This window comes from Centrocercus urophasianus, unplaced genomic scaffold (assembly GCF_019232065.1).
Source record: "Centrocercus urophasianus isolate 14NV4802_14NV808 unplaced genomic scaffold, USGS_Curo_1.0 seq_12, whole genome shotgun sequence".
Lineage (NCBI taxonomy): Eukaryota > Metazoa > Chordata > Aves > Galliformes > Phasianidae > Centrocercus > Centrocercus urophasianus.
This window is the reverse complement of record NW_024884364.1, coordinates 30,251,628-30,264,698: the sequence shown is the minus strand read 5'-3', so window position 1 is coordinate 30,264,698 and position 13,071 is coordinate 30,251,628. Positions and strand designations below refer to the sequence as shown.

General features: G+C 41.0%; 2 protein-coding genes and 1 long non-coding RNA gene across 7 annotated transcripts in view; 1 reads left to right on the top strand and 2 right to left on the bottom strand.

Moving 5' to 3' along the window:
- Positions 1–1,368, bottom strand: part of MORC3 (MORC family CW-type zinc finger 3) — a 29,435-nt gene extending 28,067 nt beyond the window's left edge. For 2 of the 4 annotated variants that reach the window (XR_006167379.1, XM_042810583.1), the window contains exon 1: positions 1,238–1,368. Coding sequence is in view for 3 of the 4 variants with exons in the window: in XM_042810583.1 (XP_042666517.1) it covers positions 1,238–1,276 (39 nt within the window). In the remaining variant the exon portion in view is untranslated. The remainder of the gene's footprint in view (positions 1–1,237) is intronic. The other 2 variants (XM_042810582.1, XM_042810585.1) reach the window with 1 other exon arrangement.
- A 321-nt stretch (positions 1,369–1,689) lies between these two features.
- LOC122156098 lies at positions 1,690–12,189 on the top strand. 2 transcript variants are annotated; one of them, XR_006167380.1, is made up of 6 exons: positions 1,690–1,845; positions 3,173–3,319; positions 4,181–4,281; positions 8,405–8,502; positions 9,257–10,575; positions 10,911–12,189. It is a non-coding gene; the product is annotated as an uncharacterized LOC122156098 (long non-coding RNA). The 2 variants fall into 2 exon arrangements; XR_006167381.1 differs by having other exon boundaries at positions 1,691–1,845; positions 8,405–8,476.
- DOP1B (DOP1 leucine zipper like protein B) overlaps positions 4,973–13,071 on the bottom strand; it is a 45,644-nt gene continuing 37,545 nt past the window's right edge. Inside the window, exons 30-37 of the mRNA XM_042810587.1 lie at positions 12,203–12,349; positions 11,705–11,766; positions 10,675–10,803; positions 10,425–10,561; positions 9,949–10,004; positions 9,369–9,518; positions 8,772–8,901; positions 4,973–8,230 (exon numbers count right to left, since the gene is read on the bottom strand). Coding sequence (XP_042666521.1) covers positions 7,970–8,230; positions 8,772–8,901; positions 9,369–9,518; positions 9,949–10,004; positions 10,425–10,561; positions 10,675–10,803; positions 11,705–11,766; positions 12,203–12,349 — 1,072 coding nt within the window. The 3' untranslated portion in view covers positions 4,973–7,969. The remainder of the gene's footprint in view (positions 8,231–8,771; positions 8,902–9,368; positions 9,519–9,948; positions 10,005–10,424; positions 10,562–10,674; positions 10,804–11,704; positions 11,767–12,202; positions 12,350–13,071) is intronic.

Below are 13,071 nucleotides of genomic sequence, written 5' to 3'. Positions count from 1 at the left end.
TGTACTGAAAACCTACCTAAATAAATAAATAAATAAAGCTGCAATTAGAAATACACTGAATGAAAATCTTAAGTTATGACTACTGACAAAAAAAAAAAAAAGCATCCTAAATATATATCAGAAAACTACCAACTGCTGTTAGCTACACCAATTCTAGTTAAGACTTCTGACCTGTAAGTTTGCCAATGCAATTTCTAACCCAAGAGAGATTTTAAATCATATCCCAAGTCGTGCTACCCACAACAGATGTTAACAGAGGCATGCTTTTCCCCTAAATTAAACTACTCACGCATTCAAATGCAAAGGCAGATTTTAATTATTATTATTTTTTTTAAAGCATTATGTTATCTAAAAAGCCAGGTGCGCCCTTCTCTAACAAAATCAGGAACTTAGATGCTGAAATGAAAGTGCAATTCCCAAACTTCAAACAGGTGACACTTACACGTAATCTCTGCAATCACGCCAATTAAATTAAGGTAATTTAAGCAGTGCTGAGGGCACACTGAAGCACCATAAACCACAGAATATCCCGAGTTGGAAGGGACCCATAAAGATGACCCAGTCCAATACGTGACGTATGCTTTACATCCCGACACCTGAGCAGTTATTTTCCTGTAAGGATCCAGCTTCCCCCCACCACTTAATTCCAGATTCCAAAGCAAGGCCCCAAGCTACGTGTTTGCGTTGCTAGCGTTGCTTAGAGGCGTACAACCATACAAACGAGAAAGTCCCTCGAAAATAGCCAGTTTCAGCCACGGCGTATTGAGAAACTGAAAGAACAGAGGTAACCCCGCTCGCACCGAGAGTAAATAAAGAAGAGATCGGCTGCAGGAGAAGGACGGCAGTGAACAACGGGAGGCCGAGCAGCACAGCACAGCAGCGGATCTGGCGGCGCCCACCCTACCGGCCTCGGCTGTAAAGGCCACCTCCCGCCGGGAGCAGCTGCAAGCCCGACTGGAGCTGCCTTCCCGCAAAGGCCCGGCCCCCGGGCACAGCGAGCCGCCCTGCAGCCTCCCGCTTCGGCTAAGGAACGGCGGCCGCCGTCCAATCGCCCGCTTCCTCCTCCCAGAGGCGTTCAGCGGGACCTTCCCTCAAGCCTCCGCGGCCCCGCGCAGCCACCCCGGTTCGCCCCTCCTCCTCCGTCTCCTCCTCCTCCGCCTCCTCCTCCCTCGGTAAGGGCCACCCGGCCTCTCAGAGACCCCTCCACCGCTACCGGGCCCCGCGCTGAGGCGCTCACCGCGCTGAGGCGAATGCCGCCCTGAGTTTTCGCCGCCATCTTTTGTGCCGCAGCGACAGCCGGGGCGGGAAGGAGCGGGGAATGGGGGCGTCGGGGAGCGCCCAGAGCGCGCACATCCGCCTCGCCCCCCTCCCGGCGCGCTTCCGCCGCCAGCCTCAACCTCTTCCGGGAGGGGGCGGGGCTTAGGGGTAAGGCCACGCCCTCTCCGCGCGCACAGATGAGTGCGCGGCGGCGGGGGGGGGAGAGGGCGACACGCTGCCGCAGGTCGGCAGCCAGCGGGGAGGCGGGGCCATCGCCTGCGGCCGTCCAAAGGCGCGGAGAGCGGGTGGGGCGAGGCTGGCGTGCCGCGCAGGGGGCGGGTTTGTTGTGTTTTGCCTTCCCTCTCTTTTTTAGGTAAAAATGCGCGGGCTCACCGGCCACGCCTGGGGGTGGGGCTCGAGCGGGCTCTTGTCCCGGGCGGCCCCGCGGATCGGTGGGTGGAGAATTAGTTTGGCGGATGGTCGCAGCCGCGGGGTTGCGGTGAATAGGTCTTCGTGCAGGTGGGGTCGGACGCAGGTCGTGTCCCTTAGGGGTCCGTCCCGGGACAGTGCTCTTCAGCATCTTTATCGGTGAGCTGGGTAGTGGGATCGAGTGCACCCTCAGCAAGTTTGCAGACGACGCCAAACTGAGTGGTGCAGCTCGTACAGTAGAACGGACACCGTCCAGAGGGCAGGCTTGAAAAGTGATCCCGTGGGAACGTAATGAGGTTCAACCAGGCCAAGTGCAAAGTGTTGCATTTGGGGCAATCCCAGTTATGAACACAGACTGGGAGGAGAATGCACTGAGAGCAGCCCTGCGGAGAAAGACTCAGGTGTCCTGACGGATGAAAAGCTAGACATGAGGCAGCAGTGTGCACACAGCCCAGAGAGCCAACAGTATCCTGGGCTGCATCACAAGAGGAGTGGGCAATGGGAAGAGGGTGGGGATCGTTCCCCTCTGCTCTGCCCTCATGAGGCCCCATCTGGAGTACTGCATCCAGGTCTGGAGCCCAGCATAAAAAAAAGTGGAACTGTTGGAGCAGTTCCAGAGGAGGTCAAAGATGCTCAGAGGGCTGGAGCACCTCTCCTGTGAAGACAAGATGAGGGAGCTAGGCTTGTTCAGCCTGGAGAAGGCTCCAGGGAGACCCCATTACAGGTTTTTTTTTTTTTTTTTTTTTTTTTTTTTTAAGTACTTAAAAGAAGCTTATAAGCAGGAGGGAAATTAACTTCTTCGTGGTCTGGTAGTTGAGAGGTCAAGGGAGAATGGTTTAAAACTAAAAGACTGGAGATTTAGATAGCAGGGGGAAAAAAAAAAATTACTGAAGAGGACGGTGAGGCGCTTGCACAGCTGCCCAGAGAAGCTGTGGTGCCCCAGCCCTGGAGGTGTGCAAGGCCAGGTTGGATGGGGCCCTGGGCAGCCTGAGCTGGTGGGGGGCAGCCCTGCCCATGGCAGGGGTTGGGATGGATGGGCTTTGAGCTTCCTTCCATTCTGTGATTTTATGAAATGGAAGCAAAGAGATCTGTTTCTGGCCCTTTCATTTTCAGTGTCAGTTTGTCCCTGAATGAGAAAGGAAATCCGCACACTTCAGAAGTAAAGGGCTCACAAAGCATTACCTTTATCAATCTTCCCAACTAAGAAATGCACAACAGCATGACCTGGGGAGCCTTTGAGTAATACAGGAATGAATTGTTTGTAAGAAGATGTACTGTCGTCTCAAGCTTTCTTACTTGTCTGTGCAGATTCCTCCTTACATGAAGTAATCCCAATGTTATTGTTTTCTTTTGCTATTTACTGTACTCCTACTTATCTGACAGTTCAGAGATGCATAACCAAAAGCTACATAAATGTGTAACTGCTCTACGTGGGCAGAGTTCCTAACAGCAGGGGCTGACGTTGCTTCTCTGTTTTGTCTTTCAGCTGTAGTAGTGGATTGCTTCTGTTGTGATCCAAGTGAAATTGTAATTCTGAGTATTTGGTAACATCATTTGTAGGAATAAAAAAACCAAAACACATAATGTCAGAGATTTGTAACTGTTTGCTCAGGTGCAAACGCCAGAACGCAAGGTAAGAACTTAAAGTTTAATCAAAGGGCTTTGACTCTTTTTGCTAACTGCAGCTGCTATGTCAGATACACTTGCACAATAAAGATTGCACAATTCCCTTTCCCTTTTTCCAGTGGATTTCTTATGTGTTTTTCAAAGACAGCACTGAGGTCAAATTCCAGTGCCATTATTAATGAGTTGGCAGTTTTCCCCATATAAATCACACCACTAAGAAAAGAGACTGCAGGAGTAACTAGAGTCTCCCTCACTGAAGACTTAGTACTGTGTTCTCCCAAGTTGGCTAAGTAACATCTACAGCAAGGTGCATATTTCACAAAATTCATATTTCACATCCTGTTTACTCACAGAACAAAATCTGTCAGCTGTTTCATTAAAGTTATTGCGTTTCAACTATCTGCACGTATTTTGAGCAATGGACAGTTACCTTGAGTCCAGACTATTTTCTTTGTGAAAGACCTGAGACAGTTGTGGGGTTTGATTATTTTCATATATGTATTTACAGCTGGGAAGCTCCCCGTTGTCTATTATAACTACACTACATGTTCCTCTCTATCTCCTTTCTTATTCTTCCAATTTTTCAATCCTGTCATCTCAGTTTTCTCCTACTAGAAAGCAGCTCTTATTTTGGTGGAGGTCAAAGAGAAAAAAGCAACCCAACAACCAAAGATACAGGTGGTGTAAAATAAAAAGTTCGAACTAAAAGCCTGAGGTACAGTAATTCATGCTGATCAAAACCTTACAAGCCTCTGCTCAAGAAGTTATGGAAAACATACATCAGCCCCTACCTGAAAGTACCATCAAGTTTTGATCAACTCTTTCTTTCCATCTGCCTGCTCATACCATCCCTTTGCTCTGTTGGCAGAGATGAAATCAGAAGGCCTAGTCTGCTGGGCACTCACCTCTGCCAAGGGCTCCTCCTGAAGCTCTGCTGCCGAGTGCCAGGAGACAACCAGCATTGAATAAGTAAGTCGGGGAGCTGCTTTGGGACAGTAATTGCAAATCATGGATGTGTTCTGTTACTGCCAAACCTGGTGATCTTTATTTGACTAAGCAGGTACTCAACAGGCATTGAGTACTTTAATGCTACTAAATTAATACTATTTGTACTATGCTACAATATTTCCCAGAATACATGCAACATATTGCAAGCATTTTCAAAATATAACTAAATATTACCTGCTTGTGAGGTGTGAGATACACTGCATAACCTTAAAAAGATGCACAAAGACTCAGGGGAAAGGGTGAAATATGAAAATAGCTTATTCATCAGGGTCACTGAAACCATACTTTTCTGGCATTTGAACTTCAAGCCAAATTGAATGAAGAGTTCTCTTCCCCCCCAAATGAAAATGGCAGGACTATCAGGGCTTTTGCCCAGAACATACAAAAGCATCAGTATGAACTTCAGAAGTCTCTGATGAAGAGACTTCATGCAACAGGAAGGGTGGGAGATAAGACAGGGGGGATGGTGCAGCCTTGTCAGATGGGGATGTATGGGCAGGCACGCAGCCACAGCTGCAGGGACCCAGATAAGGTCTGGAGCTCTGCACAGAAGCCTTCATGCATTGAGATCGAATTTGAGAGCTTTTACAGAATCAGAGAAAAAGACAATCCATCAGCAGTAGTCTGAAAATGAGAATTGCAGCTGAAGAGGTATTTCAAAAATAACATTTAATATTATTATTAGAATTACATTCAAATGTAGCATTGAATACAATTAGCCATTATTTAATGCTCCGTATTTAAAGTTCTGCTGTTCTTTGGCAGTTATCTTGGTTGCACCAACTGTATTTTTCTTCCCTTCAGGAAAAGGAAACCTCTGTGAATAATTAAATACTTCTCCCTCTATGTATCATGCACTGTTGCTATGCTGTCTCAAAGCTGAAGTATGAAAAAGAGAAAACTAAGCTTGAAAACAAGCAAAAACTACATCACACAGCAAAGGCATTTTCTCTCCAGCTCTTGCTACTGAGTTTGAAGCAAAAGTTTATCAGATGTATCTACAGTGAGGTTGTACTGCTTTGGTAGTACAACCATCTTCCTTCAGATGGATTTAAATGCAGTACTGTAAGAATTAAAGTAGCTAAAGTGAGTCCCGTGTACAAAAGGAATGAAATTAAGCTGTTAACGATACCTTTAAGCATATTCAGTGGCAAGTCTCTGCCATCCAAGTAAGACTAATTCAATTGTTCAGAACCCTTTTTTGTTCAGAACCCTTTTTATAATGATAAAAGATGTGCAGGCCACTTAAAGCAGCAATCTGCAGAATCACAGAGCAAAGGCAAAAGCACACACAGAAGGCAAGAGAGAAGCAAGTGCTATTTTTGCAGAAGGTAAGATCATCTTAGAGTTCCAAGCAGCTCAGTCACAGATTCAATTTTTAATGCTTACCACCACATTCTGGGTGGTGGGATGGTGATGTTTGATCTCATGCACATCTGAAGCCCTGACAGATAGAATGGGACATTCGCTTCCAAAGGGAATGGGAAAGGGAACCATCTAAGTTAGTGCTTTATCACCTTTTGTTAGCGAGTAAACTAAGTGAAAACATAGGTTTAGACCTCAGAGGAGAATGTAAAGCAAAAAGTTTAGTAGCAGAAAGTTGTCCTAGATTGTTAACAGCAATTCAATACCATCTCATGATTTTAAAAGTAGTCCCTAAGCATGGAATGCAACCACTCATCAGAAAGCTAAAAGTCAAACTACCAGGTCATCCTGAGTATTAGCAATATTATTAAAAAGAAAATCCTTGAGCTTATGTAAGCAACTGACAAAATTATTTAAAAATATCCTGTTCAAATTTTCAAGTGATGCTTAAAAAGGATTTTTTTTTCCATTTGTGCTTATTCCAACAGCATTAGGTAGTTAATAAATTATATTAATACAAATAATTCACATCCCTAGTACTACACAGTATCACATCTCATTCTATCGCTTTCCTTAACAGTCAAAATTCACAGGAACTTTAAATTTAGCACAAGTCTATCACATTACCTTCATACAGCATAACAGTATTACAGTTGTAAAGCATGTTGCTTAGCATTTCATTATTTTAGTTTATAATCCAAAGATGGATTCATACATCTGTAGGTAAAAAACACTGCCAAATAACTTTCCATATTTCTTGTGAGTTTTGAAAAAAAAAATAAATAAATAAAAATCCCTGATCTCACAACCTAACATTAAACCATTCATTTGGCATGTCCTTTAGTATCTTTTTTTTTTTTTTTAATTAGGAAAAAAACACCAATAATGATGGAAGTCCAACACCAAGCACGTTTACCTCGGTTGAGATGTTTCAAATAACACAAGTGCCAGTCTGCAGCTTTGTCTTGCAACTCCACTTCTGTGGAGGCAACATTGTTTAAATAAAGAAGCAGACAAGGCTTTTCATCATGAAAACTATGATAAACTTTCCCTTCCAAAGAAATCAGCATTGCAAATCCAGTCAGAAAACCCAATATCAAAACCTCAATGGAGTCCACCTCCTCATGGAAAAAACGTTCATCTAAGCTTTTTGGTGTACGTGTGGCTATGGTGGTACTTATCCACTAACTGTCAGAAGTGTCCTTCAGACAAGCAGCTTCACTGTATGGTAGCACAACTAATCACTGTCTCTTCCAGGTCCTGAATGGTAGAAGCAGTGCAGATCCAAAAGAAGCTGCACCTTGAACACTATCGTAGTCATGGCACTGTGAATGACATCCCTTCCTCCTATAATACGTAGGAACAGCCAAATACATTTATTTGAATAAAAAGTGTTTCTTAAAAAATGAATTTTCCTTCACATTAGGCTGGGGGTTTACAGTAATTTATATTTTCACAGGATTATCTTCATTTAACTGCATTTCGTAAGTTGCGAGATGATCTTAGCCACTGAAAGAACAAAGTTCTTTCATTTAAGAACAGGATTAGAATATTCTTTGATTAGTCAGCTAATTAAAATGAAAAGCCCTCAAGGTAGTGTAAATTATAAAATGTTACTGCATAGGTTGGTCATTTGCTCATGTACATGTCTTTTATTTAGGAATCACTCATCCTGAAGAGCACTCTTATAATACAAAGCTGAAATTACAAACGTGATAAGTCTGCAGTTCTTTGCGTAGTAAGGCTTACAAAATAGATCTGTTTGAAACTTAAATTACCTGTTTACAAGATGCTAAGTTTTAGGATCAGTTAAAGGAAGAAGAAATAGAAGGGGGGTTTTAACTTCAAGACATGGCTTTTCTGCAAACTGATTGTACACTGACATGCAAATTTACTTTCAGATCACGGTTCCAAAAGTAGTGTAAAATACTTACTTGAGAAATTACTGGATAAATGGTACAGTTGCTACTTTCACCAAGTTAAAAATCTTCTACCATTATTTACAAATCTCTTTAATCCTTCACAAGGAAAAGAAGTAAAAGAATACAGTAACAGTGGTAAATTACCACCAAGCTGTACATCCTCCTTCCTGCCTCCCCAGAACACAAAGAATCCTGCTTTTTATCACCACTGGGAAGCTTGAATTATTGAAGTACATCCCATAAGAGCTGGAAGAAAACCTAAAACGTAGTTTTAAAATGGGGGGAAAAAAAAAAAAAGAATTGCAGTAATGTTTTCTCTTTCTTTTTTGGCTGCTTAACCACATAAGTGTCTGATATGCAGCCTAACTTTCCATGTTTTCAAGGAAGTCACATTCAACACTCTCTTCAAGCTGTTGCAAGATCCTTATGCCATTGCTGCCAACGTAGTCCGCAGAGAGAGATGCAGAAGAATGTGAATTGTGTTCCTCACTCCCTTTTGTTGTAAATGCACAACACAGTGTCTTGAAGAAGGGCATGAGCTGGGTAATGCTAGATATAGAGCGGAAGTTCAAAAGAGGAAATTTGTGCTTTTTGGAAATTCCCTCATCGGTGTTATTTCTTTCCTGTAAACATGCAAACCAAGATTTACTTACTGCATTAAGACACAATATCCTACTAAATATGGCTCCTTTGAAGCCTGTATTATACACTTGGTTTTATACTGAGAGGTCCACAGCCTACAATTCCATCGCAATATGAATTGTATAGATGGTATAATGAGTTATTTCTATTTTCAGATTTGAGCTTCTGTTAAATGAAAGTCCCACAGTTTCAGAACACTGGAAATTTGGACAAGCCTTCAGAAGCAGGTATCAGAAAGCTGCAGAATGTAAAGGTACCTGATAAATACTAATGTATTCTTCTGTAAGTACTAATACTAAACCTTAATGGCAATTTTAAATGGTCTTATGGTAAACTTCCTGACACTCCACATGCAAAAGAAAACTGGAATCTTCAAGATACATTTGTGAAAGCAGGCAGATAGTTTTTAAAACCATATGGAATCTTAACATCTAAAAACCTCTTGCCCAACTTACAGTCTTACCACTGATTTAGAAAAGTTAAAGGCTTACAAAAGAAAAATAAGTAAAGCACTTTCTTTACCCTGTATTTCATCTTTAGCAGATCCATTATTCGTATTATGTGTGGTCTACATTCCTGATGATTTTCTACCAGATGAGAAGTCACAGTAGAAGACTCTGTGTCCACCTCTGGGACAAATGCCCATTTATACCTAAAACAAAAGGATTCCATTGCTGAGAAGACAGGAAAAAAATTCCCTGTTTGGATCAAACATAGTTAGCAAAGCACTGATTTGTTCACAGAAAGAGCTGTCATAATTACAAAGTTGTGCTATTACCAGAGCTAAACTTCGTGAACTAGGAAGTTACTACTTCAGTACTATATCAGTACTTAAATGAAACTGCCTCCAAAAGACTCCCAAGTGTGGCAAAGGGAAAACAAAGAACCGTCCTTCTTTTTCTTCTCCCTATTTTTCCATGTGAGATAGCCTTCAAATAAAGTGAAATCTTCCTACATTGACAAGACTGAATTGCCTTTCTAAATATCCCAAATTACTTTTGTTCTAGAATCGAAGTCTGCACTTGTGGAAAGAACAAACGGTGAAAGTAATATTTGAATTATATTAAAGGACAAGTACAGAAACAACCTGGAGAACAGTTAAGCAACTAGAGGACTTACATTTGGAACAGCTGCATCCTATCAGGTGGAAATGAAAGCGCTGTGTCTAAAAACTTGCAAGCAGATAAGTACAAAGACAGCTCATTCTGCTGGATGTCGGATCCACTGCCATCACCTGAGACTTTCTGTTTGCTTAACTTGCTGTTGCTTCTGTGGTAGTAAAAATTGAGAAGCACACGATTAAACATAAATCCACCAAGTGTTTTCCATTCAGCAAAAGGGAAATGTACACATTTACACAAATGTGCACTTGCACCTGTGCACAAAAGTCTTATTTTTATTCCGTATTAACACTGAGATTTATATAGAAGGCTGTACATGGAAAGATATCTAAAGTATTCAGAAAAAAAATCAATGTTAAAATATTCAATATTCAAACACTGATTTTCGTATTCTTGTATGCAACTGTTACGTACCAGTTTTTTCTAACTATAACTATTTCTGCTGCTTAAAAAAATACTGATTTACCTGTGTCAGAAATACACAAGTGAAAAAAAAAAAGGCAGATACAGAACAAGCACAATTGCTAACAGCTTTCGCAGGTTTTACAAGCTTTCATCAGTTAAATGTTAATTCTTACTTTGATGGTTCATCTTCCTCAGTTAATTCTTCTTCCAGTTGTAGAAACGTCTGAATCTTGAAATAAATAAATTTATGGAAAGGCTGAATCATTTGAACAGCTCAATTATAGAAAGATACACTTCACATATTAGTGTAAATACTATAAGGAACCACAGACTCTTAGTTTACTCACAGAATCACATAGTGGCCCGGGTTGAAAGGGGCCTCAAAGATCATTAATCTCCAACCCCCTTGCCACGTACAGAGCCACCAAACTCTTAAACAAGTTAAGAAATTGTGAAAGAAATTGCATTATCAACAACAGCAACATTGATCAGAAAGGTATCACCTAATAACAATGTTGCTTCTTTTTCCAAATTATCAAACTAACACAGACCTATGAAAACATTTCCTTCCATCCAGGGGTGGATCTGCGAGGAGGTGAAATGCAAAGAATGCGAGAAACTAATTTTAAAGTTATCACTCATTCCTTACCAATTCAGTTACCATAATTGGCCACAAGGAGGTTAGATGCTGAGGAGAAATCCTTAACAATAGAACTCTGAAGAGGAGGAACATCTGCGAGGCAACTAAAGAAGTCTGTCCAACACGGAGGTTCTCAGTCAGTCGTTCTGAAATAAATTATGTAAGAAAGGAATGTTGTACTTCCTTTTTTTTTTTTTTCTTTATAATTTTAATGTTTACATATATATCAGAGCTGAATGGAAAAGACCACAAATCTTACCTTGTATTAAGGGAAGATAGAGATGATACTGATCGATTTCTCCACTGAAGACAGCGAAAGCTTGCCGCTTTAACAACATTGCTTTTTGTTCAAAACTTGGGTAAAGCTTTAAGGCGCTGCTCTGCATATCTGTAACACATATAAGAATTACTTCTTTTCTGACTAGTGACTTGAGATGAAAATAATTTCTGTATCCTGAGATCTTTTAGAAATAACTACTACCTTTATACCTACAGGTTGGAGTAACATGTTGGTGTCGATCCTGATCTACTCAAACTAGCAGGAGAATTATATAAAACATACTCTGCAGCTGTCCAGAACTTTAAAGCCCTGCCTCTAACATGCACAAGTCTCCTCATCTCAGACTCTTAAAACCGTGGCTGAGGGATTTCAAGACTTTTAATTCTTACTGAGACAAAACTAAAATGGTAAATTTAAAAACATACAATGTTAAAAAAAATGCCTTAAAATTTGTATTGTAAGCCTTCAACTATTCTTTTAAAAGATTTCAACAAGAGACAAAAGCTGCTTTATCTTTCAAAGCTCCAGGCAAATGTTAGGGTCCTATCCCATCTCTTTTCCAATTACTTTTCTTCCATATTGTCCTCAAGCCTGAATTAGAGATCAGAGCATGTTGCTCAAAGACTTGCTGTACTGGTGCACCATATTCCCATAGCTCTGTGCAAGTATACAGATGCATGCAAAGTTAACCGGAGTCTCCTTGCTTTCTCACAGGCAACAGTGCTACAGTCACCTTTCAGCAACTTAAAATAACGGCCAAATGTGCTTGCAGCAGTCCAACGCTAACATTTCTGGAGTAAATATTTTTAAAATGTTAACATTACCAAAATACAGTCTGAACTGAGAACAGTTTTTAGTGGAGAATGAAGTTGGTCATGTAATCAATTCTGCAGATGCAGTGTTGCCTGCATTTTATTGACACGTTAGACACCAAACAGCTCAGAACCAAATTTAAATATAATTAATTTAAAATTAATGCAGAAATAAGTTATCAGTAGCTAATACTTACTCATCAAGTCTTTAAACATAGTTTTCTCATGTGTTAGAAGGTGATCAATAATGGATCTCCAACTGGATAAGACAAAGAAGGAACTGGATAAGTAAAAGTTCAACAATATAAAGGACATGACAGATAACCAGAGAAAGCCTTGGTGTAGAATTCACATAAAAAGATATTGGACAAACAATTCATACTAGGCAACAGTTTCCAACACGAATTCACTATGCAGAACCTTATCCAGTTTACACATACTGAATTCTATGTCCTTCAACTCCATTATATGCCATTTCCAAACACTAATGGCAGTTGTTAGCAAGAGAGAGGTTTATTCTTCTGTGCCATAAAGATAACTTAAATTTCTATAATTGAGTTGAGTTTGTTGAGATCTGTTTTTAATGTTACTACATTCTGTGAGCAAGTACTACAGAGACCATTCAATATTAGTCTCTAAGTCTTTCTTTGCAATCATCAAATAAACTCTTGGAGTGCTACCATCTCACGTCTTACTGAGTGCATGAAGTGTCCATCTGGAAAAAAGCCGGATCCATATACAACTCCAGAACTTCTTTTTTCCATGCTCGCTTGGTATAGGCGTACCCACTCAATGAGCTGAGCAACTGAGAACCAGCACGGAAACTAGGAATGTTGTAGGTACTGGGGGAAGAGGAAAAGTAATGATAAATATCAATCTTTTTAAAAGTTACATTTGCATAACTGGAAAATTAACTGTTTTCTGGAGAACTTCTAACTAAATTATCTCAGAAACAGAATAGGCTGTGTTTACATCAGCTCATTAATTCAGAGCAGTCGCAGATCAGTTGATCAAAGCATTTTCTGCAGAAATTCCTCACATTTTCAGAGTACCTTGTATGGGGTGGTATTTTCTCATTAGACATATCATGGCACTGCCCACCTCAACTACATGCGTGATTCAAATCTTCCCCAAAAGAAAGTTCACAAACTAGTCAACAGGTTCTGCAAGGTACAGTAGGGAAGGAGTGCTGAGCTCAAGCCTAACGTGGTTGGAGCAAGGAGAAGAGACCCTTGATGAACTGATGCCTGTCAAATAGCTTCCTAGAAATCCTGGGTATGGCAGCTGTTCTGACACCTCCACGGACAGGGCATCTACAACCTCTTTGGGGAACTGTTCCAGCATCTCACCACTCTCTCAGTAAAAACTTCCCCAACATTTAAATTGAATTTCCCTTCCTTTAATTTAAAACCATCACTATCCTATCACTATCTACCATCATAAAAAAAATTATTTCCCTCATGTTTATGAAATCCCTTTACATACTAGAAGGCCGCAATGAAGTCTCCCCACAGCCTTCTCTTTTCCAGGCTGAACAAGCCCAGTTCCTTCAGTTTATCTTCAT